Raw genomic sequence first — 25765 nt, forward strand, 5'->3', positions numbered from 1 at the left:
TCGAGGTTTAAAGTACTGCGACATAAAGGCAGTGGTGGAAAGTAAGAAAGTATAAGATAAGATAAGATATTCCTTTATTGTCCCACATGGGGAAATTTCATTGGTGCAACGCAGGAAGATACAGAGGTAGATACAGAAGAACAGATCACTTATAGGAAGTCTGAAAAACACTTTCAGTAGAAGATCTCCTATAAATAAATAAAAACTCCCATAGACAAATAAATACATAAATACCATTGCATGTGATCACAACAGTAATTCCACATGAATATGTGTCACGACAGCACATAGATTGCACATGAATTTCACAGTAATTGCACATACGACAGAATTGCACATCAGTATTAGGTTAGGTCAGTATTGCGACGGGATAACGTGACGATCTCCGGGTAAGACGACTGTTCTCAGCAGTTTCATGAGTTCCTCCTTTGTGGAAACGCGGTACGGCGCCAGCCGGGGGGCGGGGCCGGAGCCGGGGGGCGGGGCCGGAGCCGGGGGGCGGGGCCGGAGCCGGGGGGCGGGGCCGGAGCCGGGGGGCGGGGCCGGAGCCGGGGGGCGGGGCCGGAGCCGGGGGCGGGCCCGGAGCCGGGGGACTCAGAGCCAAAACACATCACAACGACACGACGAAAACACTCAATCCAGCCGAATAAAGTCAAAACAAGTTAATTTAAAGCGATTCCAGTGCGTGTCCCGATCGTTCGTGAAGTTCCTCTTTCATATAAACGTGTATATAAACGTGTACCGACGACACGCCGTACTTTAGCGCGGCCGGAGGGCGCGGAGGGGGGGGGCTGGTGGGCTCGCTCGGAGCTAGCTCACGTCACAACAACACAACGAAAGCAACGAAAAACGCTCAAATCCAGCCGAAAAAAGTCAAAAACAGTTGAATTAAAAAACTATTCCAGCGCGTGTCCCTATCGTACAGTAAAATAGAAAAAATATACTAACTATATTTACAAAATATAGGAGATAAAGCACAATAAGTGTGAGAAAGAAGAGAGAGCGTTTACACCGGGCTGCCAGCTGTACCAGCGCCTTATGACTTATGAGTAAAAGTACTGAGGTATCTATACTTTACTTCAGGCTATGTGTACGTTCTACGCCACTTCATTTTTGAACTGGACTAAAAAACATGTTTCCTATAGTTTTAGAGGTTAGTTTTAGGTTATGAGTTCAAGCCCCAACTTTGAGCAACCAAAAGAATATTAATAAAAATGAATTGATTTGTCCGACACAAAATCATCACAATTATTTTTCAGAATCACAACATTTGACTCTAAATGTTCTCAAAACCTGTGTGAAATACTTTTACATTTATAACTCTTAACTTTGAAATTATATTTTCAATTGAGGGCTTAGAGTATATACCCAATCCTCTGTCCTTAAAAGCATGTGGTTTGGAGAAGATTTCAGACTTCAGAAGAAGAAAAGTGTCTGTATTGTTTATGTTATTGAATTATATTTGTTCATATTGTAATTGATCAATACGAGAACATTTGGATTACTTTTTTATTATCCAGTCTGCACCAACCCTTTTAAAAGAGCCCCTGTGTCTACTCTTCCCACTTGGCATTCTAATAAAAACCTTTAGCCATTTATGGACAGCCTCATTTCTCCGTCCTTTGCCCTTATGATGTTGTCCACTTAGTTAGTTGGCACGGCCCATTGCAGACGTGGATTGTTTAAACGTTGTGTTTTTTTCCCGTGCAGCGCAGAGACAAACATCAGGCCTGCTCCTGGCGTCGTGTCCGGCTTCCTGGCAGTGCACTTGATCCACTTCTACAGTAGAGGACTCACAGTCGTCGTGCTGCTCTGGTATGTCCATAAGCTCAGTCCCATTTCCACATGTGGCTATGGGGGACATTTACTTTTATGGCTTTTCTTTAAAGGAGGAAGATAATGCAGAATCAGCTTTAACAAGGCTTCATCCTGGTTTCAACAGTGTTTCCTCATCATTAGTTTAGTTGTATTTTGATTGATTCCTGCATGTTTGAGTAACAAGTGCTCAGAAACATTTTCACCCACCCCCTATCCCCGCCCACATCCCTGTACTTAATTGTGATGTTTTCAAATGTTAAAACTCCAAGTGATGCACGTAGGATTCTAAAATGTCAAAAATAAATACATATAAATGACAATCTGCTGCTTGTTATGTTGAAATGTCACCATGAAGAGGCAAAATGATGACCTACTTATGTTATAGTTTAATACTAAGCACCTGAAAGAAGCATCATATCTTGTCTCCTTCAATATTTTCTTAATTAAACTTTAAATCTTATTTTTAACATTAACTTTTGGTATATTATTTTTGAAGTAACAGTACTCAACCTAAGTAATTTTCTTTTATAACTCCAACTACAGTTTACAGAAATACAATATTTACGTTGACACTGGGAACATTTCCATGGCCATCGGATAACTAGAATAATCATACAACCCAATAATTAGATCTGTGTTACACAGTAACTGATGTATTTGAAGACAGAGTTTTAAAAATAGCTCTCTGAATCATTAACATTTCTTCTTTCATGTTTGTCTTTGTCACATTAGTTTTTGCATATTTTTACTTGTCAAAACCTGCACAGGTTTGAACAACCAAAATAAATTATATTACTCACAACAGATGTTGACAGAAAAATTGTGTTATTTTCTTGGTTTTTACTGTTTATAATGTGAAAAAGCATTAATTTACACAATTGTTGCTATGTTAGATTAAATTAATTACTAAGTAATTACATTATTCAGATATTACATTATTGGGTAAAAGAGTAGTTCTTTCTCGAATACTTCCTATCACTTGAGTAGTTTTATGTCTTTATTTTGCTTTAATGGTACATTTATACTGTCTGAACAGCATTGCCAGGCTTTTTCAGTGTCTAATGTCAAGGATGTAAAATATGAATGTGATGTTAAGAACTTGCATATCAGCTCCTTTACTCCTTCCACATTGTATGCTCTTATTACAAATCCACCTTGCTTGCCAGCTTCTTCACTCACTGGTCACTGATGCATTCCTTTGCTATGAACTTACTGATGGCGTTTCTCAAGCTTGAACTGCCCTTCACATCTGCCCCGGGGTTTCAATAGTAAACCATCACCAGATAACGTCAGGCCAGTTTGGTTTCCAGTCCAAAAACGTGGACTTTGTTTGGGCCTAAAAAGATTATGATTGTGTTTTGATGAGGACCATGGAAACAGGGTGTAATGTGTGAACAGACTATTGGCTGGAGTTTCTTTAATTAGAATAAAGCCTGATATGATCGCTGACTTTATTGTAGGTATGGCTAAAGGCAACTAAACAAAACCACCAATCAAATCTCTCCCATACATCAGACTGGACACTGACTGGACCATAATGTCACTGGATCGCGTAACTGCTCCTTGTATTAATATTCATTTACAATAACTATGTATACTGCAGTTGTCAATTAAAAAAAGATAAACTGCAGCACATAGATGTTGTATTTAAACGTGGCTGTTGAATATCAAATGTTTTCTCACTTTTTATTCGTCCAATTAAATGTTTTTATTTTTTGTTTTTATGAATGTTTAACGTCAATCAGATGAAGCTATGAATATAAAGCAGGTTTAGGTGAATATAATAGAATTAGATTTTGGTGTTTGATAAATTAAAAAAAAAAATCCCATCCCACATATGAACAGGTTAAAATTGTATTATGTGATTTTCTTCTTCTTTTATATCTTATTAGTTATTGTATTTGTTATTAGTGACCTTTAAAAGCATGACTTTCATGTGAGCGTGCAGTTACCTTTAACATTTGATGAAGAACAAACTGGGTCAAAAGAAATAAACAGATCCTTCAGTGTAAATGATTGTCCAAGCCTCTATAACTCGTAACTGTTTTTACTTCTGTCAAAGCTAAATATTTTATTCAGCGTTTCAACATGTTTAGTTTTCTTTAGCTGACAAACTATGCAGCGGTTAAGAGAAACTTAGGACACACTAAATGTGTGTTTGTGAGCCTTTGTTTTTAATTGCTATTAAAATTGCAATGTTACTTAAACCCAGTTATATGGTGAAATCTTTCCACTATCCATAGGTTTCAGGCATAAGAATTTGGCAGGGCAACAATCCTCCGTTGTAACAGCAATAGCCCAATTCAAATTAAATAAATTATATATTTTAAATAGGGAAAGGTCCTCACAAAATCCTTCAAATCAGAAAGGAATAATTTGCCTGAAACCCATGAATAGGTCTCAGTGAAGAGAATATCAGTGAAGATATTCTGTAGCGCTGAGGCTGAGGCTGTCACACGCGACACTGTAATGCCATCTAGTGGCAAGTGTAAGACATGGCAGAGAGAGAATTTCAGAGAAAATATCCTTAGTTTGTATAAATGAGTTGTTTGTGGTTGCATTACATTACACTTCTAACCCAGTAGCCTGTTTTTGCTAGTTGTTTGCTCTGGATGTGAGTATTCCATTGAAAGATAATGCAATATTACTACCCCTTCCAGTACTATTACTTTCCAGCAGAGGGAAACATTGCACTGTGTTTGTCAGCCTTTGGGTCACATATTTTCTCCCTCTAGTGGTGAGTTCTTGTTCTTGCACCTTCCATGCTCAGACAGATTAAATATTCAAACAGCTTTTTGAAAAACCTTTTGCTCTCTCATATTTAGCACCCCCAAAGGACTTTAAAGTAGTAATTTAAGCTACTTTACTAGTGAAAAGTGAAAAATGATTACGTCCAGTGTGTGGATCCATGCAGATACCTAGTGATCTACCAGTGACCTAGTTCAGTATATTTAATTAGATAAAGTGTTACTTGTGTGTGCGGGAAAGAAGACTGGTATTCTCGGCCCCCTAAAAGCACAAGAGGAGAACACGCACGCCTTATGGGGCCAGTGGCTCTGTTGTTCCTCAGCCCGTGCCGTCTGGAGCGGTCACTACGTGGTGGCGCTAAGTTGCTGCAGGATGGGCTCGTGCTGTAGGAGCAGAAGCCTCACGCGCGCGCCCCGGCCCCTCCCATGGATGTATTATATTATCTGGATAGGGTACGCCCCCTCTGCCTCTGGCTCCAAATTGAGTAGTGGCCACTTCGCAGAATGCAGCCTTTTGGTCGGACCATTTCAAGAGTTCGGCCTCTAAAATTACCAAACATGCTAAATTGTTTTTAGTCTAAAAATAGAATAGAAGGAATTTCACTCTTTGACTGTTTCTAAAATACTTTAAAAATACATTTTTAACCTCCCGGAGAACGGAGCGCCCACGTGACCCTCATGAACGAGCCTCAGAAGAACATGTGGCGGAAACTGAACACAAGCAGAAGAAAGTGACGAGACGAGACCACGATACACGTAAGTTGTGTTTGTATGTCATTCCTCACGTTTCACACATCGTTCCATGTGAAGTGTAAAACAACGATTACACAGTTAACACAAGTTAACACGAACTAACACAAGCTAACGTTTAGCTAACGTTTAGCTACACAAAGATGCATTGGAACGACACGTCGTGATGGCTCATGACTTCTGCAAATAAATAACTCATTATTTCTCCTACTAAATGTTCTAAGAGACAAAAGTTTTAGCACAGATAAAGGAAAACTAGAGAAAGAAGGGGAAATAAAGTGATGTTTGTATGATGTGCAATCAAAAACTACAAATAATTCAAATACAACCTGCTGAAATGGGTCATATCTTACACATATAAATGTAAACGTATTTAAAAGTGACAGTCGGGTTCTGACAGGGCTGATAAGACGACATTTGAGGTTTTATTACATATTTCATAATGAAGTGTTTAAACAGCAAAGCACACGCTTGTTTTCTATAGAAATGTCATGGATTTACTTCCATGGAATATGTAGAGATTTAGCAAACATGTCAGTTATGCTCTAACTTCTAAGGTTTAAACTTATGCAAAAGTAAATGACTTTTGGTTCTAGCTTTAAAAATTAATGTGAAAAGAGGAACTTTTGTGTTACAGAGCGAAATGTAAATCTGTCAATAACATATTCCAGCTTTTCTCTGTTAAATATGCAGAATATATCAATGTTCTAATGAGTATCTTTCTCATCTTCAGAGTGCTGACCAGTGAGTTTAGTCTGTCTGTGCTGTCCAGAGCTCTACAGGTCACTACTGGTCACTACAGGTCACTGCAGACCTGATCACTGCAGACACAGAGTCATCTCACGTAAACTCCTGACGACTCCAAAGCAAAAGGTATTTTAATATTAACTTTTGCCTCGACTAAAAGTAAACAGTGTAGAATCAGTACTTTGAATTTATAAAATGTCTGTTTTGTTATGACCAAAAAAACTAAATGATAATTGTTCTTCAAAAGAGCCACTGCTTTGTCACATGTGTCTGTAAAACAGCTTCAGGACAAACATATGAAGTGTATGTTCTATGACTTGTATAATCTAAAGCTGTGACATGTTCTGTTTGTCTCTCAGTCAAACGATGGAGCTGAACGGAGGAGTTTACTGAAGTCCTTTTCACCAGAAGACTGCGTAGCCATGGAAACAAAGTCTTGTTAAATACTGAGATATTCAGTATTTTAACACAATAATGTCACATTCATGTGCATATAACTGATGTAAAAAGAGTGTTTATTTTACCATTATGATTAGTATTATCATGTCTTATGCTAGCTGTTTTTATTTTATTTTTATCTTTATTTTCCCCCTCCATTCCTTATTAAGAAATGAGAGGTTCTGTCTATAGGAGTTTTTGTTTATAAGAGTTCTTCTATTAAGAGTGTTTTTTAAACTTCCTATAAGTTATCTGTCCTTTTCCTCTGTATCTACTGTGTTGCAACAACGAAATTTCCCCATGTGTGGACAATAAAGGAATATCTTATTCAGTTTGTTCCATTTGACTTATACAGGTTGTTTTATCATTGTTACTATTTTTATGTTGCACTGAATCACCAAAGCAAGTTCCACTGTTTGTGAATTCTGTTCTTTGACAATGGCAATAAACCTTTTCTGATTCTATTAATGATGATAATAATAATAAACAGTACACAGACTCCAAAACTCCTTAATAAGGGACTCCCACATTGTAGCTTTAAAACTCAACTAAAACTGGCTAAAATCAATTTATCATTTGTAGTTATAATCAGATTTGCATTTATTGAACAAGTTCATTCATGTTCATTATTCTTATTAAATACATTAATAAACAAATGTGTTTTGTATTTATTAAAGATTGACATGACACAAAAAGGAAAAAGTGAATATAATTGAATACTGCTTAACTCAATTATGTAACAGAATTGATGATTATATTTTATATTTCTTCTCATTTGATTAAAAAAAAGCATATTGGCCAAATTATATTATGTAAATAAATAACTGAAAAGTTAATAACAAAATATATACCCAAACCAAAAACTACAGAAAATGATGAGGACGTTATTCCACCTCTAAATGTAATTTATTGTCATTAAACCAGACTTTTTATCTTAACACTTCTTTATAATTCTCTTAAATATCAGTCCTTTACAACATGATACATGTATATTTGTAGATGGATATAACAATCCATCATTATACGTTACGTAAACAGACTATTTCAAGCCGAATCATTCCAAAAGTCCGTGTTGACTGTTCTCAGTCTTTCACGCTGCTGTGACGTACGCGCTCCTGACGCCAAAGCCTTACGGCAATGACGTCACAAAAGTGGGCGTAAATGAGACAGTATTCAGGAAGTAATGCGGAACTAAAAAACTTTTTCGGAACCATGCGCCAATGAGCAGCTCCATAGGCTTCAATTGCGGCCATCTTGGCTTCCGGGGGCTTTGGCCCCTCCTCCTTGCGCAGCACGGGACGCGCGTTAGGTTAAGCCCCGCCCCGGCCTGTCTCTCACGCACCAGTTACGTCTGACCGTAAAAAATAGAAACTTCCAAGATGGCCGAGTCCGTGGACTCCATGCATTTCGCAGCAAACAGCAAAACAAATTCCCCCAAAGCCCTTCTTGCTAAACGGTCACCGGAGAGCAGACCGCAGTCTTCCAACGAAAACTACCCGCCGCCGCCAAAGAAGACCCGCCTGGAGGAGAAGGCCCCGAAGCACGGCAAACTGAACGGAGAGGTGTGCGCAGGGGAAAAACACAACGGGAAGCAGAGTTGTGGGAGCCCAGCGAAATGGAGTTACGGCCCGGCCAAGGCGAGCCACTCCGCCGCCTCACTGCCCGGGACTCCCGCGCGAAAGATCTTCAAAATAAGCAACTTCCTCGCGTCGCCGCACAAAGTGAAGAAGTCGAAGGAGAAGCGTCACAAGGAGAAGGAGAAAAGCAGCGAAGCGCGGCGGAGTCCGGGCGCCGCTGTGGAGAGACTGAGCCCCGCTAGCTGCCATACAAAGACGGAGAACGGCGACGTGAAGGCGCCCCAGAGAGGTACCGGACCCCGCGGGAGCACGCTGCGGCGGGTTTTCACGCACTAACGCATTAAACATGTCATTAAATCAACACTGTGGTGGTATTTAAGGACTTGGAGCACGTTTGAGCTGTCCTTTAGGCCGCAATGTTTATTAGGCCCAGATAGTCTTGTTGCACGTGGAAATGTTTCTGCTGACTTTAGTACTGACGTTTCTGCTCCTAACACACTTTTGTATTTTCTGTTTCCAGATGACCGTGTTAAAGAAGAGAGGAAAAAGGAAAAGAGCAAGGAGTGGAAAAATCACAAGCTGCCATCTGTTCATGACATGGGAAGAGAGAACGGAGAAGTTATGTCTCCTCTGAAAGGTAGAGCAGCATTCACCCCGTCACCAGAACACTGTGGCCCACAATGTCATGCACACTCCTGTTTTTAGTCTTTTTAGGATGCTTTAATGACCTTTTATGATTATGTTTATACAGCTAAAAGTCTCAGAATCATATCAGAATCATGAGATTGTTAGAAAGTTTGTTTGAGTAAGAGGCAAAGTGCGCCATTTTCATTTAAATCTAAACACTTAGCTTTATTAATGAACACTGTGTAATGAGTCATACCAAATAATACAACATTAATACAATAATAAGTTCAGGTTGTATGGTTGGTTGTCCAAATGTGCAAAACATGGTTCATTTTTTAAAGGGTTCATTATGCCACTTCTAATGGAGTGTCTGCCACCTGCTTGTTGCCATGGAGATGTTACCGATGTTAATGTTTCTCAGTATGGCATTCATTTAAACTTGTATTTCGTGATGCTTTTTTAACTAATGAAAACATATTTAATTGAATGATATATGTTTAATGCTATACTGTGGAACATTTTAAGAAAAGCAGATGCGATACGCGCCACCAGAAAAGTTACATAGTGCAAGATAAAGTCATGTTTTTTCTCTTTTATTGTGCTGAAAAACACACTGGTGAGCAGGCTCATACCTCCACGAACCTGACTCGTACCTGGAGAAGGAGCCCCCTCCTGCTTGTTTTCATGAAAATGTTGTTCTTTTGGCAATTATATTCCACACTTTGGCATAAAAGCTGTTTCAGTAGAGAAACTGGTTTTAACTTTCTACTTCCATGGAATCGGAACTGCCACCTCCAAAAAGTGTTATACAACTATACCGATAATTAATTAACCAACAGTTCTTCTGGCCTGCTCAATAAAAAGCGTTACGTTGTAGGCCTGCACAATTGTAGGGCTGCAAAATCATGCATTTGTTTGAAGTATTTATGTTTTAATAATATGCTTCTGCTTAAAGTTAAACGCCTCCTGGAGAATTAACTACAAGACTTAAATATGCTTTTTAACAGATTTAATATAAAAATCACATGCATTTCAGAATGTGTTTTTACAGATCTAAGCTACAGGATAAACGATAGAAATTCTTATTTGTGGAGGAAATTACTTTCTAAATTGCAGTTTTTGCCATTTTGCCCCCTTTTAGACTCGATAGCGATGAATCTTGCGGCCCTATTTTGTACAAGCACCGAACAACGTCTTGATCTGTTCCATTTTTGTTTTGCAGAGTCCAAGGAGAAATCCAAATTTGGATCAGAGGAAGACCTGCTGAAGAAGCTGAAAAAGAAGAAGAAAAAGAAACACAAAGACGGCGAGCGGCCCAAGGAACGACACGGCCGTCCCAAGATGTACCACCGCTCCTGTCAGACCGTGTGCTCCGGAGTGTCCCTGGCCTTGCCCGACTTCCTCAGCAAAATGAACGGCAACAGCAGCAGCAGCACTTTCCTCAATTCCACCCCGCCACCACAGCCTCCGCACCAGGAGACAAACGGTTCCTCCTCGTCTGTCCCGTCCCCCGCCGTGGAGCGCCCGGGCTACTGCTCCCCCCTCCACTGCACCTCGTCCCCGGGCTTACCAGGGCTGGAGTTCGGCCGGCTCATCCACGTGGAGCAGCAGGCAAACGGGGGAGCGTCCGTGGTCCATGCCTACGGCGATCAGCTCTCCGGCCTTTCGGCGGCGGAGATGGAGCGCTTCGCAGAGGAGTTCGTGGCCCTCTCCTTCAGCGAGGACCAGGCCCACGCCGCGTGCTTCGTCATGGGGATTATCCACGGAGCGGCGGCGTACCTCCCAGACTTCCTGGATTATTTCTCCTTAAATTTTCCCAACTCACCAGTGAAGATGGAAGTCCTGGGGAAGAAGGATATTGAGACGACGAGTATGGCGAACTTCTACACCCAGGTGAGGGAAGGAGAGCAGGAGCAGGCCACAGTGCTGCCTGTGGGTCTTAGACATGTCACTTTAATGTCAAATAATCACTGATTACTCAGTAAATTATAGTTCAAGCTAAATGACTATGTTAAACACAAGACGAGCTCTTACTTGGGCTGGGTATTGCTTCCCCACACAATACATATCCTGATACACACAATACATATCCTGATAAGGTAAGATAAGATAATCCTTTATTGTCCACACATTAAACCAGGGGGAAACACATGGGGAAATTTCATTGATACAACGCAGGTAGATACAGAGGAAAAGGACAGATAACAGAATATAGGAAGTTTAAAAAACACTCTCAATAGAAGAACTCTTATAAACAAAAACTCCTATAGACAAAACCTCCCATTTCCCAACAAGGGATGGAGGTGAAAAATTAGGATGTCCGCCGGGATAACGTGACGATCTCCGGGTAAGACGATGGTTTTCCGCAGTTTCATGAGTTCCTCCTTTGTATAAACGCACCGGCGCCGATCCATACGGCGGCTGTGGCCGAGGAGCGCGGTGGGGCCGGGGGGGGCTAGCTCAGAGCTAACGCACATCACGACGACGCAACGAAAAACACTCAATAATCCAGCCGAACAAAGTCGAAACAAGTTGAATTAAGCGATTCCAGCGCGTGTCCCGATCGTACAACTAAAGTAGAAAAAATATTTACAAAATACAAAAGATAAAGCACATAAGTGTGAAAAAAGTGTGAAAAAAGAGCGGAGCGTTGCACCGGGCTGCCAGCTGGACCGGCGCCTTTGTGACGTATTGTGATACACACAATACATATCCTGATACACACAATACATATCCTGATACACACAATACTTATCCTGATACACACAATACATATCCTGATACACACACTTGATACGAGGCATGTCCTGTTACATGGATGGCCCTTAAAATTAGTTTGGAACTTTTACTAAAATCATATTTTGATTATGTAGAATAACAATGCATTGGAATTTATGTTCATGGCATTAATATCAAAATGCAATTGTCCTGTGAATAAGTCTCTAGAAGATTCAGCCTTAATGCAGTAATCAGCAGGTTAGAGTATAACAGTTTGTAATGAATGTAGTTTAAATGTATCACGATACACGTCTCTGTATCATACATGTCTCACCATGAAGTCTGGATTTATATTTTGAGTAGAGCCCCACCTCTTACCATTTGAGGGGTTAAGATTCTTACATAACACCTTCCCAGCCTTCCCTCTCTGCTTTCAACATGCCAAAGTCATTTATACACCATTCACTTTTATAACAGGTTGGATTTCAAAAATATGGTAAAAGATCTAAAGAGAAATAACGGGTTTGCATCAATAAACTGCAAGGCAAAAAGGCAAAGCCTTAGATTTAGAGCTGTATGATATCACTATCGACACAAAATTAAATTGTAATTTGAGTTGGCACTATTATCAAATCACAAAGGCTGCAATTATTATGGTAGAATGTCCTCTGTAAACGAGGAAATACCCAGGCTTTTTACAGAAAAGTCTTGTACCTACATTTTAGACCTTAGATGTTCTGAAATGCATAGGGTTCTTTATGTGATCATATTTCAGTTTGCTCTCACATGTTACAGCTCCTGGAGTTGTTTACAAGGTGCAAACAAAATACAACTGTTTAAACATTTATTGCCATTTTAATCCCAAATGCCATACTTGTTAGAAAAAAAGTTTAAATTTTTTCCAAAATGTTGCAGATGATGACCTTTTTTAAAGCTTCTATTTTTATTCCAGTTTGCAGTTAGCACATGGACCGTGAGCTCAGCTGACTCAAACGTTCAGCCTGTTTTTCTGTGGGAGAGACCCAAAAATTAACATTCTCCACACATTTGTTATTTATACATTATGTACCACAACTCGGCTACCCAGTAAATTTAGAATATAGTAAATTAGGAATATCTCGATAACATGTCTTTGAACAAACAAATTAGTTGAGGTTTAATGATCTGTCTGTAAAATGAATCACAAAAGGGCAGAATTGTCACCTAATACTCTTATTTGAAACATCACTTTTAATTAGAAACTCAATATTCCAACTTTCCATACCTTCAAAATCAACATTTACAATATTTTTCCAAGTCCAGATCCATTTGGAATTGGCTTGAATCACGTCGTGGCTGGTGGCATCATGTGTCCCTCTGCTGCGCTCCTCCAGAGTTCAGCCACCGCTCCATGCCAGCTTGGCTTTTATTCAGAAACAATTGAGTTGAATCTGGCTGGAGACGTTCTGCAGGCTCAAAGTGAAGTCTGCACACGACATGGTTAATTTCCCCCAGTTTAGTGCACCTCCCGTTATGTATCCACGTATCGTTTAATATATGATAGTTGGAACAATATATTTTAGGGCTCAATATTCATCCTTATACTTTTTCTTTTTTTAGGGGGTAACTTTCTGCTCTTTTTCATGCTTTTTTGGTGTTGTTCGTTTAAGGTTATTGTATCAATGCCATCAATTATTTAGTTTTATCTTTTATTGTGATCATATTTTGTTTGTTCTTGTGAGTATCCCAGTAATCATATTCAGTCATCAAACTGAAATGTGATAAAACATGTCTTTAAACGTATCAGTAACCTGTTACCACCCACCTGTCCGCCGGCGAACATTTTCTATATCTCAAATATTCTCTTACATCATCACTTTTATTTCCGTGGTCAATACCAGCAAGCCATACATCATTTTAAAGCTTATTTTCTCAACAAAACGAAGATGTCATTGATTTACATTGAATAATATGCCCCAAGAAGCAATTGCCAATAGTTTGTGAGAAAGTCTCAACTTTTACAAACGCATGTCCTACCCGTTTGCTGTTAATGACGGACGAAACGGCTTTAATTCTGTACATCCTTGTACTCAGTCTGTCCGTAAGGAACCATTGGAAAAACAATATCCACTTGTATTTTTCCTGAAGTTATCCGATTTCGAGATATTGTCAAGTAAACAAACTTTTCTTCGTTTCTCGCCGGACGAGAATGCGCTTGTCCGGCGCATTTCTCCGTCCATAACAAATTACCTGTTTGACTTATACGATAGTGTTTGACATCGATCTCTTCCTTAGACTGTTACCTACAGAATGAGACCATCCACGAATTTTTCTGTCACCGGGTTTGTTTGCTACAGCCTCCGGAGGAAAAAATTCGGCGCTCCCAAAGCGCGCGTCCATCTTTGTTTTTAGCCCTTAGCTTCTGCTGCATTGGCTACAATAATATGTCACTCAAGGAGACTTTGAGTGACATATTATTGTAGCCAATGAGGAGACCTTTCTCCTGGTAGGCGGGACAAAGGGCTTATTGACACAGAATCTTCTGTATTCTCGTGCGTAAGGCTCCGGGAAGGCTGTAAAGAGCCAGATTTCTCGGCAGGGTTTTTGCGCATAACGTTTTCTGAGTTTATTAGCCTTTTGGACGTGCATTTTGTTATATGTATTATTATACCAATACAAAAATAAAATAAAAATATTATAATATATATATTTTTTTAACCTCTATATGGGAAATTCATGGGTAAACTCATATTTACACATTTTCACATATATTGTTTTTAGCAGTTATAATTGCTATTAGTGGCCTACAAAACATCAAAATGTATGTTTTATGATCATAGAGGAGCTAAAATTTTAATAAAACAGTTTGGCACAGTTGGCACATATTTGATCACTTGTTCCGAATATACTTTTTGATACAAAAAGGTCAACAGCACCAAAATGCCTGTTCCTAGAGATCTGAAACTTTACACAGTTGTTGTCAACAAGATAAACATCATGTACAGTGAACAGCATATGCACACAATGAAGTATGTCCTGCTCAGGACCATTACAAATTGACAATATTCAGGCGAGACTAAAAAAGGATGTTTTGTTTATGTTTGGGCCTCTGTAGTGTAAGTTCTGAAGCCCTGACAGTGTTCATGTGCACATCTGCAGAAACTAGAAGGCCTAAGCTTTCTAATGATGCATCACACTTGCATGTGGAACATAAGATCCTCTTTTAATAAGCAATGCCATTTGGGTATGTCCAACCATTGTGCACAGGGCGAAAATAGGTGGGTGGTAACAGGTTAAGGTTAATGATCAGACACATTTTTTGAATAACGGCAAGATGGATAGTTTTGTTCATCTATTGTAATGTCTGCGTTAGTTATTGTGCAGATAAAGTGCACGCTAACCCTGGTGAATGAATGCGGTTGTGTTCTTCCTTGTAAGCGACCGGCTTCCTTGTATGGTTTTGTTTCCGGGGTCATAGGTCAGCGTGGGCCGTGGAGCATGCGCACAAGCCTTGTCTAGTTTCAGCTCAAGTATATGTATTGAAAAGTGATCATGTTGTAAATCAAGGCTGTGGGGGGATCTCTAGTTCCATTTATGAATGAGATCAAACTCACTAATCATTAGAGTTGGGGCTGATTTAACACACGGGACACTGGCTCTTTACACGGGACACTGGCTCTTCACACGGGACACTGGCTCTTCACACGGGACACTGGCTCTTCACACGGGACACTGGCTCTTCACACGGGACACTGGCTCTTCACACGGGACACTGGCTCATCACACGGGACACTGGCTCTTCACACGGGACACTGGCTCTTCACACGGGACACTGGCTCTTCACACGGGACACTGGCTCATCACACGGGACACTGGCTCTTCACACGGGACACTGGCTCTTCACACGGGACACTGGCTCTTCACACGGGACACTGGCTCTTCACACGGGACACTGGCTCTTCACACGGGACACTGGCTCTTCACACGGGACACTGGCTCTTCACACGGGACACTGGCTCTTCACACGGGACACTGGCTCTTCACACGGGACACTGGCTCTTCACACGGGACATTGGTTCAGCGTCAGCAGCGGCTGTAACATTCCTCTGACGATTCTCCTTCCATGGCCCGTGTGAGGCGCTGCCGCTGCACATTTAACACGCTCATAAAACACTAATACTGTTTCTGGCATTCCAAAAACGCAGTTTGTGTTTTTCCTGGAAAGTCACTCTCTGCCCTGCTGTTCACGCTTGTGCTGAACTTCCTGTAGCGAGGCTGAGCTACGGAAGCCCAGAGGGAGGTGGGGGAAATAAAATAGATTTTCTTACAGACAAATTGAGATGAGCCTTAATCCAATTAATCGATTAAATCAATTTTATTGCTCAGCCCTACCAAATACCTTTTTATTTGAAGGTTTACAATATAACATTAACATTTTTAATCAGCTCTTTTTACAGCATTTTTTTCTAGAAATAACATACTTGATTTTCAGATTTTGCATATCTTCAAAATGGTGCTGGGACAATATTCCTTTTACACGATATAAAGGGCACAATTCAATATATATTGAGATTTCAATATATTGTGATTCACGATCAATATTAATATGCATTGCAACTCTTCACTCATAATGAAACAAATACACAGTTGCTATTACTACATATTTGGGTTATTATTAGGATAAAGAACTGAAGTGAAGTTTCCCAATGTTAGAAACAAACTGTAAATCTGGCATTTGTAAAAGTGCAGCTGTACATTAATGGCTGGGGTTGTGCCCTTTTTGAATCAATCAGCACCAACATTACAATTAACCCTCGGACCCCCGAACGTTTTAGGTCACACGTGTAGCCAGCGTGTCAAACAGTTCCTGACATGGTGCTATAATATTATTCCGTAGACATTTTCTTCTACTTTTAATGGCTACATTTTTGTCAGCTTTTCTTCTATCCACACAGCAGCAGCTTAAAGGAATAATAGATTAATATAAGATAATAGATTTTTGGCGTGCACTCTGAGTCTCATTTCCTCGTGGCGTGGACAGCCAGAGTATTTCTCCCACATGTCAATCATCCCTTGCATGCTACTGCACACCTGCAGCCTCGTTCCCAGAATAGCAGCACATTTCCCTGGCTGTGCATGTGTGGTTGATATGCCGGTGTGTGTTTAGCGAGTTCCTTCAGTGTACAGAGACGACAGAGAAAGACTGAAATCTTCGGAGACGAGAGATGCGATGTGATCCGTCGCTCTAACAAACAAACTTATAACAGTGGAGCTGTAGGTTTGATGGATGGCGGCCTCTTGGAAAGAACAAGTGGGTGAGGGTTTTTTAAAAAAAAAGGGACTAACAGTCGCTTGAGTTCTTGAATCGTCGGAAAATCCTCTTTTATTTCTTTAAGTCTTACACCGGGGCAGTTCCAGTGGTTCAGTGCCTACGCACTACAGAGATGCAGTTACTGTAGGGATATACAATGAAATGTATCTTTTTGAATAATTATGTTGAAAATACAAACACATGGGAATCTACAAATGCATTTTCTAATAAATGAGTACCCTCTTGAACAGGCCATCAGAATGAGAAAGGGCTTGTCATTGTCATTGAACACGGTTCACAAACATAGGAACATGTTTGGTGTTAAGGTGCAACATGGAGCACAGTGTTTGTGTAGGTAGAGTACAACTGAGAAGCAACATGTTTCCTCTTGTTTATTAGACTGTTTGTGTTCTAAAATTAAGATTCTGGAGTTCACAGTACAACAGTGTTCTGGCTGGGCTGAGGTTGAAGGATGGCGGTGGGACAGTGCGGCGAGCATGGCGGTGACCAGCCAAAGCAGGCGGCCCGTCATGCTAAAACCCCTCAGCAAGAACACTGCCTACCATCTGGATTCATCAAGGATTAACCTTTAAGAGAGAACTGTTAGTTACTACTAAGTTACTAAACTAAATAATTGTTTTACTATCTTTGTAGTTTACGTACAGAATCTGACTTTCTTGTGCTCTGTCTGACGTGATGTAAGTGCAGCTCTCAGAAGCCCCTCTGCAGGGGCCGTGTCTGTGAGAGCCATTTCAGACTCATGTTCTGAGCCAACATGACCAACAGGTTTATTTCTATCGGACTCTGGCAGTTTCTCCCCTGATCAGTGTCAGACACATCATCTCTGCTGCTGCACACTACATGATGAGTCGTGTTTGCAGACATGACCTGCCCAGAATTCCACCAAAAGCAATGTTTTTAGAACACAAACATATTTAGCAAAGAGCAGCCAAAGAAATTAAGAGATTATATTTGAATTTATTTAAGTATTAAAGTCAAGGAAAAAAGCATGACTGGCATGATTTATAGTTCTGGATCAAATGAGCCTTGTTTTAACTGAAAAGTCAATACAAAGTCCTTTGAATAGGTTTGACTGAAGACCATTCTTATATTACACCTTTATTCAGATTTAATTGATTTAGTCTTCACACACAAATTTTAGATTTTGAGATTGTAATAGGATTAAATGTATCAAATTTGCATTAAAATTGTCTTGAATGGCAAAAAACCAAATTCTGTGAACACTTATGACAGGTTCTCATGCTTTTCTAAATGTTTTCAAATAAAAGTCAAATTACAGAAAGTAGGGCTGAGTTCAACAGAATCCCTCTGTGATGTCATCATAAAGCGCCATTCTATCTAAATGCAGAGAAATCATTTTACAAAATAAAGGTGTTGTCAGGTGTAATTATAACTCAAATCATAATTATTGTATGATTTAAAATAGCCTTTGGCCCTTGTTTACTATCTGGTTGCCAAGTAACAGTTGTGTGTCAAACCAGGAAGTGACATTATTAACATCACCTAAATTACCAAATTAAAGGTGGTATGGACGATTTTTTTCAGCAAATTTTTGATCATATTTCCTCGTGGCGTGGATAAATCATTTGTCCTGCCACGTATCAATCATAAAATGCACCTACCGCTCACCTGCAGCTGCGTCAGGCTCGTCCCCACGTTTCCGCGTGTCTAAGCGCATGGATCTATCATAATATAGTTCCCTCAGTGTGCGGGGCAAAATGAAGACGGAGAAAGACAGTTCGAGCTGACGCAGAAGTGGACAGAAATCTACGGGAGACGAGCGATGTGATGCGCTCCGTTGCGCTAATAAACGCACGTGTGTGTTGTATCGGTCCACACGGGGGAGTGCGCATGTGCACTTCCGGCTGCGTTCTCAAATCGCCGAAAAATCGTCCATACCGCCTTTAAATAAAATGGAAAAAATCTTAGGTCAAATCTTTGTTTTACTGAGAAGTATAGTCTAATGTGTCGTATGGACTTTAAGCCCCAATCACTTCACAGTAAAGTGGATCTGTGTCTGTCTCTGAATGAAGTTCTTCACATGAAGGCGCTTCATGCTGATTGGTCAAAGCGTCACAACAGCAGTCGCAGACAAATCTAGATTAGGGCCCGGCCCATATATCCACCTGGGAATGTTGTACATTGTTTTAAAGCTTAGACTCTCGAGAAGACAGATGAATGCTCCAATAGTTAGTGTAGTAGTTTGTGTGTGTGAGATGCTGTAGTGCAGCTGAATGCATCTCCAAAGTGACGTTTGTGTGTCGCTCTGACCATTCATGGCTCTGACTGAGGCAGCGCTGGTTTTAAATACTGATCACAGCTACTTACTAGAAATATAAAAGTCAACTTCAGCACAGATCACATCAGTGACATGTTTTTTGTAAAGTGTCAGTTTAGAGAAGAATGTTCTGGTCAGCTAACGTTGGCACACACGCTGCTACTGCTGTTGGCAACAAACATGCTGCATATTATTTACAGCTGACAATCGTTTGAAGTTAGGATTAAAATAAACTTTTTGGTGAAGAGTTGGGATCCCAGGTAGCCTGAGCGGTGAGTGTGGTAAATGTGTCCATTTTGATGCTTAGTTTTTTTTTGTTTACTTTAGTTGGCGCTTTGCACATGAAATGTGAAAGATTTCCTCTGTTCTCTCATTGGCTCCTTTTAAAGTGATTAAGTCTGTCAAAAAGAGTGTTGTTCAAACAAAATTTCAGTCTTTAAAACTCAAGAGGCAAAATAACAATACATTTCGCCTTTATAAATACAATTTAGAATTAATAGAGCCTGACGCACTTATTATCAGCTGCCTATAATGATTTCACATTACTACATATTTCGGCAGTTATATATTGGCTGTTGGCACCTCCAACCTCCTTTTATATCGGTATCGTATCAGAACCCCAAAATATTGGTCTGGCCCTAATTGAAAAAGTGTTAAATCCAGCGTTCAGAAACATGGTCTTCTTTCTCATCCACAAATGTACAAAATGTACAAAATGTCCCACATTTTTCCAACATAAAATTGTCGCTGTGTTTGTTTAGGTTTGGTTGTTTTGACTTCTGCCCAAAGCACAATGCTGCTCTGTGATTGGTTCCTGCCTGTGGGCCCTAAATGCCATGTGATTGGCCCTTTATTATGCCATGTACTCAAATGACCCCCAAGGGTAACAATACTGATACTGACACTGCAGCTTCACCCATCGAGTAATCTATCAATTGTTTTCTTCAATTAATCGGTTCATTTTGACCGATGTCGCAAACTATTTAAAAACATATTAAATATTTTTTTATAAACATTAGTTTATAGTAATAAACAAATAAGGAGTTCTGCTTAGAATAACGCATTTTATTCTTAATTTCACATAAGTTTGTCCCCAAAACGCAACACTTCACTTCACCAGTCCAAGCTGTTCTGTTTGTATATAAAGAATATATATATAAAGGACGAATTAACTTGTCACCAGACTGTTTGTAGACAGTTACAGAAGCCTTAAAATAAGAAACTTGTTTATAAAACTTTATTTTGAGTGAGACCAGTGATCCTGGTGTTTTGAGCTGCTCTGCAGTTTGTATTTAGTCATTTTGCGGCATTAGCTCTGTGTGCTGTTCACTTTAGCCTCCGTGTCTTTCTGTTTCATACTCGTGGTCCTCCGTGCTGTTTCCATGGATGTAGACTGTTTCAAAGCACAACAGAGGAGAGAGCGGCGTGTTTTAAACTTACAAGTGTGACTGGGAAGCAGTGTGTGTTGTGTGAAAGAGCACAGAGAGCCGTGAGTATGAAACAGAAAGTCTGCAATGAAAAGGCAAACACGGAGGCTAAAGTGAACAGCACACAGAGATAATGCTTCAAAATAACTGACTTGAGTTACAGCTCAAAACACCGTGCTCTTTCACACAACTGAACTCTTCCCAGTCACCCTGGAGTTTAAAACACGTTGCTCTCTCTGTTGTGCTTTAGTTGCTGCAGGCCCGAGCAGAACTAGCTCCTTGTGAAGCAAAAGCACTACAAGTTTGTGTTTAAATATGTAAATTAAAGGAATCATCAAGGCAATAAAATAATAATAAAAAGCTTTTTTTTCATCAAATTATTCAATTTACTTGAGTAATCGTTGCAGCCCTGCTGACGGCTTTGTAACTTGTAACGTACATTCATGTGACATAAAGCCACATGTTAGTGTTTGATCGTGTCGTATTGTTTGGCAGATGAGTTAGTTGTGCTCTCGCCTCCTGCAGAATTCATGTCACTTTAACTGTGAAAGCACTGCAGCTTTATTTTAAACAGGTTTTCACTAAAGTATCGCGATACATGTTTTCCATGCAAACTGATATGATACAATAAAACGTGTGACAATGCACTGCAAAATCATCAGTGACGTATTTCAAAATAGGGAGTGTCTACAGAGCCGCGGCGCGCGGCCGAAACTGCCATGTTATTTTGTGCCGCGGCTCCTGAAACTGCTGCGCTATTTGACCGCGCCGGTTTAGGGTTAGGGTTAAGGTTAAGGTTAGCCATGAGGCTATATGGCAGTGCCGTGGTTCCTGAAACTGCTGGGCTATTTGACCGCGCCGCGGCTCTGCAGACACGGCCATCAAAATAATGCTTTTCTATTCAGCCTCTTACAGGGTATCAGGTCATTTTAACATTTAAGCATTATATTTACTACTCATAAATACACTGATCCACATTTTGCTGGCATTAGATTAAAAAGCCTTTTATGGCAACTGTGCTTTGGACGATTCTTTACGTGAAAGAGAAACCACTAGGGATGGGACAAGATCTCTCAGGATTATATTGTCATTAGATTGTTCACATGTGAGAAATGACCTTGTGAGATTTTTTCCAACGTGTTAAAGGTTAAAGGCTGGCGAGTTGCACTACTTGAGAGGTTATAGTTCCTAAACCAGTGCTAGAATTACTGCAACAATATTAAATCAAATAATAAATAAACTAGGTTGGATCACATAAATAATTTAAATAAATGATGTCACCCATAGCGCAACAAAAGCCCCCTATTATACAGAAAGTCAACCAGCTAACCTGCTAGAGCAGTGTCTTTTGACTCTACTTGACTTTGTCTGGCATTGTGGTGATCTGTTTTAACAAAATACTCTAAGAGTAATTTAGTTTGAATTTCAAAACAAACAAAACATTATAATTGGAGGTCTACACTGGGGCTTATTGATTTAAGAAAAGTATCTGTATTGTGATTAGATTTGTCTTATCCGTTTTCAACCTGGCCAGCAGCATCAACATTGAGAGAAGACTGAAATCTGAACTGCTAAAGAACATGGTTTTTACAAGTCTAAACTACTGGGTTAGATGCTTTTCTACGTCATAAGAAACCAATGGAACCACTTTGTCTAAATGCCCGTTTGAAGCCTTAATTTAAACAAAAGTGTTATAATGGAATATCAGATTGTCAGAATGTGATATGCTGAAGTTCTCATCCATGTGAACTGTGTGATTACAGGTGAAGCGCACTTACTCCCAGGGCACGTACCGCGCCGGGGCCATGCGGCAGGTCAGTCTGGTGGGGGCCGTGGATGAAGAAGTGGGAGACTACTTTCCAGAGTTCGTAAACATGTTGGAGCGGTCTCCTTTTCTCGTGGTAAGTGCATGTTGTGGCCTATTTTACCAGTATGCAGGTGAAACGTCTCTAATTTATATTTATCACCTCATTTGTGCAGCGGACTCTTCCATGGGGGACGTTCTCCAGTCTGCGACTACAGAGCCCCACGGAGAGCGACGATGGCCCCATTATGTGGGTCCGGCCCGGGGAACAGATGATCCCAATGGCCGACATGCCAAAGTCACCCTTCAAAAGGAAAAGGTGAGTTTGTGTACGCCAGATAAATGTTGTTCTGATGTAGTCCACACTCTGCTTTCTCTCTCTCCAGTGCACAGATAGTCTCTGAGTGTGACAAATGTGTTTCAGGTCCACCAATGAGATAAAGAACCTGCAGTATCTGCCCAGAGCCAGCGAGCCCAGGGAAATGCTGTTTGAGGACCGGACGAGGGCCCATGCTGACCACATCGGGCAGGGCTTTGACAGGCAAACCACTGCTGCTGTGGGAGTGCTCAAGGCTGTGCGCTGTGGAGAGGAGTGAGTGCACACCTCTTCTGCTTCCGTCACTGAACTGCCCTTAAAATGTGTAGAAAAACATACAATCTGAAAGTTTTGTAGACTCTGTAGGGAGGTGAGAATAATCCCCTTACTTCTAAATAACTTGTTCCCTTTGTAACAGGGCTGGACCTGGTCTGGAACGGCCCCCGGCAGTTTATTGTTACACAGACAATAATGTTTCAAAAGAGTTTGGCTTGTAATTTTAAAAAAGTCTATAAATGTAAAACTGACTGAGAGACTGAGTAGTGTAGATATTCTTTGTGAATGTCATTTCAGCCTTTAGTTACTGCAGCAGCTCCGGGGCTGGCGCTCCTGCATCCGGCATTGCCCTATCGGCTTTGGCATGGCCAGGGAGCACATGTCCGTGGGGACTGTGCCATGTGTCATGCACAGGTCTGACCGTGACTGACCCAAAAGTGCATCCAGATGGCCAGTTCATCCCTGCTCTGTTATATTCTCTGTTTGAGTTGAGTAAACTGAAGTGTGTTTGCAGCCGCGACTCTCCTGCTCGGATCACCAAAGACGTAGTGTGTTTCCACGCTGGAGATTTCCCAGATGTGGTCATGAGACTGCAGTTGGACCTGCACGAACCCCCGCTGTCCCAGGTGAGCGTTCTATCTCTCCGTTAACAACAGCTGAGTCATTTGTGTTCATGACATCACAGCTAACTGTTGTTGTTGCCTTCGCAGTGTGTCCAGTGGATCGACGATGCCAAACTGAACCAGCTCAGGAGAGAAGGAATCCGATACGCCCGAATCCAGTTGTACCACGACGACATTTACTTCATCCCCAGAGGAGTGGTCCACCAGTTCAAAACAGTGTCTGCCGTGTGCAGCCTGGCCTGGCACATCCGACTCCAGCTCTACCACCCAAAGGAGGTGAAGGAGGAGGCCAAAGAGGTGGAGTGCCAGTCAAAAGAACTGTCCCGAATCAAAGAGGAGGACGAGGAGGAGCTACGGGCATCGGAGGAGCGTCCAACCACAATCCTGGAGGAGGAGCCCAAAGAGAAGCCACTATTTTCACAAGCACCAGAGCCTGTTATTAAAAAGGAAGAGAAGAAAGCAGAAATAATGGACCCTTCCACATTAACACCTGCTTTCACTGTAAAGGAGGAAACTAATGAAGATAATGTCCAACCCACAGCAGCAGAGCCCAAGATGGAGCCAGAGGAAGCCGTGTGTCCCACAGTGAAGGACTGTGACGAGACCAGAGAGGTTCATAATAACGTACCATTAAATTCAGATCAACCAGTTAAAAAGGAGAATGAAACAGTAGAAGAAAGGCCACAAAAGACATGTGCGCCAGTGCTAAAAGAGAAAAGTAAAGACGGCACAAACAGCACGCACTGCATGCACAAAAAGGACAAGGAGAAATCAAAGGGGCGGGATGACAAGGACAGGCTGCGCGATAAAGACAAGAAAGACCGCAATAAAGAGAAGGATCGGGACAAACGAGATCGAGACAAAGAGAAGGAGCGAGAGAGGCTGAGAGACGGAAAGACTGAAGTAGCACCTGTGTCAAACAACAAGAAGAAAGAGCATGAGGAAACAGACGGGACCAGGGAAAGTGGCAAATGTCACTCATCTGAGAAGAGCTACAAAGAGGGCCAAATCAAGAGAGAGCGAGAGCACGACAAAGACCGAAGCAGCTCCCAGACGCATCACTCCCGGCCCGACAGAGAGACGGACTTGCACGGCCACAAACACAAGTCTTCACATGGGAAAAAGGAGAAGAGTGTGCACCGCGAGAGCAAAGAGGGCACTTCTACTCCACACGGCTCCCAGTCAAAGTCAGCCAGAGAGGACGGCAAATCCAGTGCTCCCAAAGCCAGCAGCAATCAGGTTAAGAAGGAAAAGGAAACGAGTAAAGATGAAAGGAAACTTCCCAGCTCTGGTTCTGTCCTGTCAGAACACAAAGCCCCACGGACACTGGTCACCTTTGACCTCTTTAAGCCCATGGCCTCTTACACAGACTGTCGGCCTAAGAGCCACCACCACAGTGACTCTCGAAGCACTTTGTCCAAGCCTGGCTCTGACAACCGGACTGTGGTGCCGTCGAAAGGGCCAAAAGTAAAGGACTGTGTGCAGGGCAAACCTGCTGTGTCCATACAGGACACTCGGACTCCACAGCACCCACAGCTCAAATCTCCCCTAAAAACACACGCGCCATCTCAGACACACAAAGATTTCTTATTATGAATGTCCACGTCTCTTCTTTGACTGTACAACTTACGACGAGGCTTTGTTAAATCTCATTCATTTGTCATAGTAAAAAGTCATTTTTTTTACTAATACATTTCAACGCCGCTATTTAAAAAGACGATGCATATTCCAAGTACTTTAGCGTTGCCTAAGAATGTAAGCTAAGTAGCTCACTTCACGTTTGTTTGCGAATGTACGTAGGCTCTATAGAAAATGTCGTGACATGTGTCAGTGCCTGTCACTACTTAGCTTCCCTCTTAAAGCACCTAATTTTTAGGTACAATACAAGCCAATCTGAAAACGGCCACCTCTGTTTTATGTCCAAAAAGGCACCAGTTTGATCTCGTCACAAGTCGTCATTAGGTTCTGCCGCGTTAGGCCATGGGTTTTTACTTTTAACTCTAAAAACACTTGTTTTCAGATTGGTGTTCACTCACAGGGCTGTAAATGATACTGTATCTACCAAAACTGTACAGTATAGATGTTATTAGCACCAATGTGAGAAATGTATACAGAAATTACATATATTTTTTGTAAGACAGGTTTTATTTTCCATAGAACTTATTTATATCATTTACGGTCTGATTTTATTTGAAACCAATGTATGTGAAGTTTTGTTGTAAATACATTTTATTTCCTAAGATAAGCCTTGGTGTGATTTATACTCTGATCAGAACCTTTCAATAAATGGTTCAGAATATTGTCTTAA

The 25765-nt window shown here is 41.0% G+C and overlaps 1 protein-coding gene across 1 annotated transcript; it reads left to right on the forward strand.

Moving 5' to 3' along the window:
- Positions 1–7838: 7838 nt before the first annotated feature.
- On the forward strand, positions 7839–25761 carry LOC140349600 (uncharacterized). The gene is made up of 8 exons (XM_072436002.1): positions 7839–8366; positions 8598–8714; positions 9927–10597; positions 22202–22339; positions 22419–22561; positions 22667–22834; positions 23349–23460; positions 23545–25761. The coding sequence occupies exons 1-8, from the start codon at positions 7880–7882 to the stop codon at positions 25051–25053; spliced, it is 3345 nt and encodes a 1114-aa protein (XP_072292103.1). The 5' UTR covers positions 7839–7879; the 3' UTR covers positions 25054–25761.
- Positions 25762–25765: the final 4 nt, after the last annotated feature.

Source organism: Eucyclogobius newberryi, unplaced genomic scaffold (assembly GCF_026437365.1).
Source record: "Eucyclogobius newberryi isolate DKJ021-1_F unplaced genomic scaffold, fEucNew1.0.hap1 SCAF_7, whole genome shotgun sequence".
In the NCBI taxonomy this organism is placed as follows: domain Eukaryota; kingdom Metazoa; phylum Chordata; class Actinopteri; order Gobiiformes; family Gobiidae; genus Eucyclogobius; species Eucyclogobius newberryi.

What these genes read in the sequence shown, in the direction of transcription:
- LOC140349600 (XM_072436002.1), top strand. Translation starts at nt 7,880, where the DNA reads ATGGCCGAGTCCGTGGACTCCATGCATTTCGCAGCAAACAGCAAAACA. An exon ending in AGTTATGTCTCCTCTGAAAG is followed by an intron (nt 8,715 to 9,926) that starts GTAGAGCAGCAT and finishes TTTGTTTTGCAG; the next exon opens with AGTCCAAGGAGAAATCCAAA. An exon ending in GCTGTGCGCTGTGGAGAGGA is followed by an intron (nt 22,835 to 23,348) that starts GTGAGTGCACAC and finishes GTGTGTTTGCAG; the next exon opens with CCGCGACTCTCCTGCTCGGA.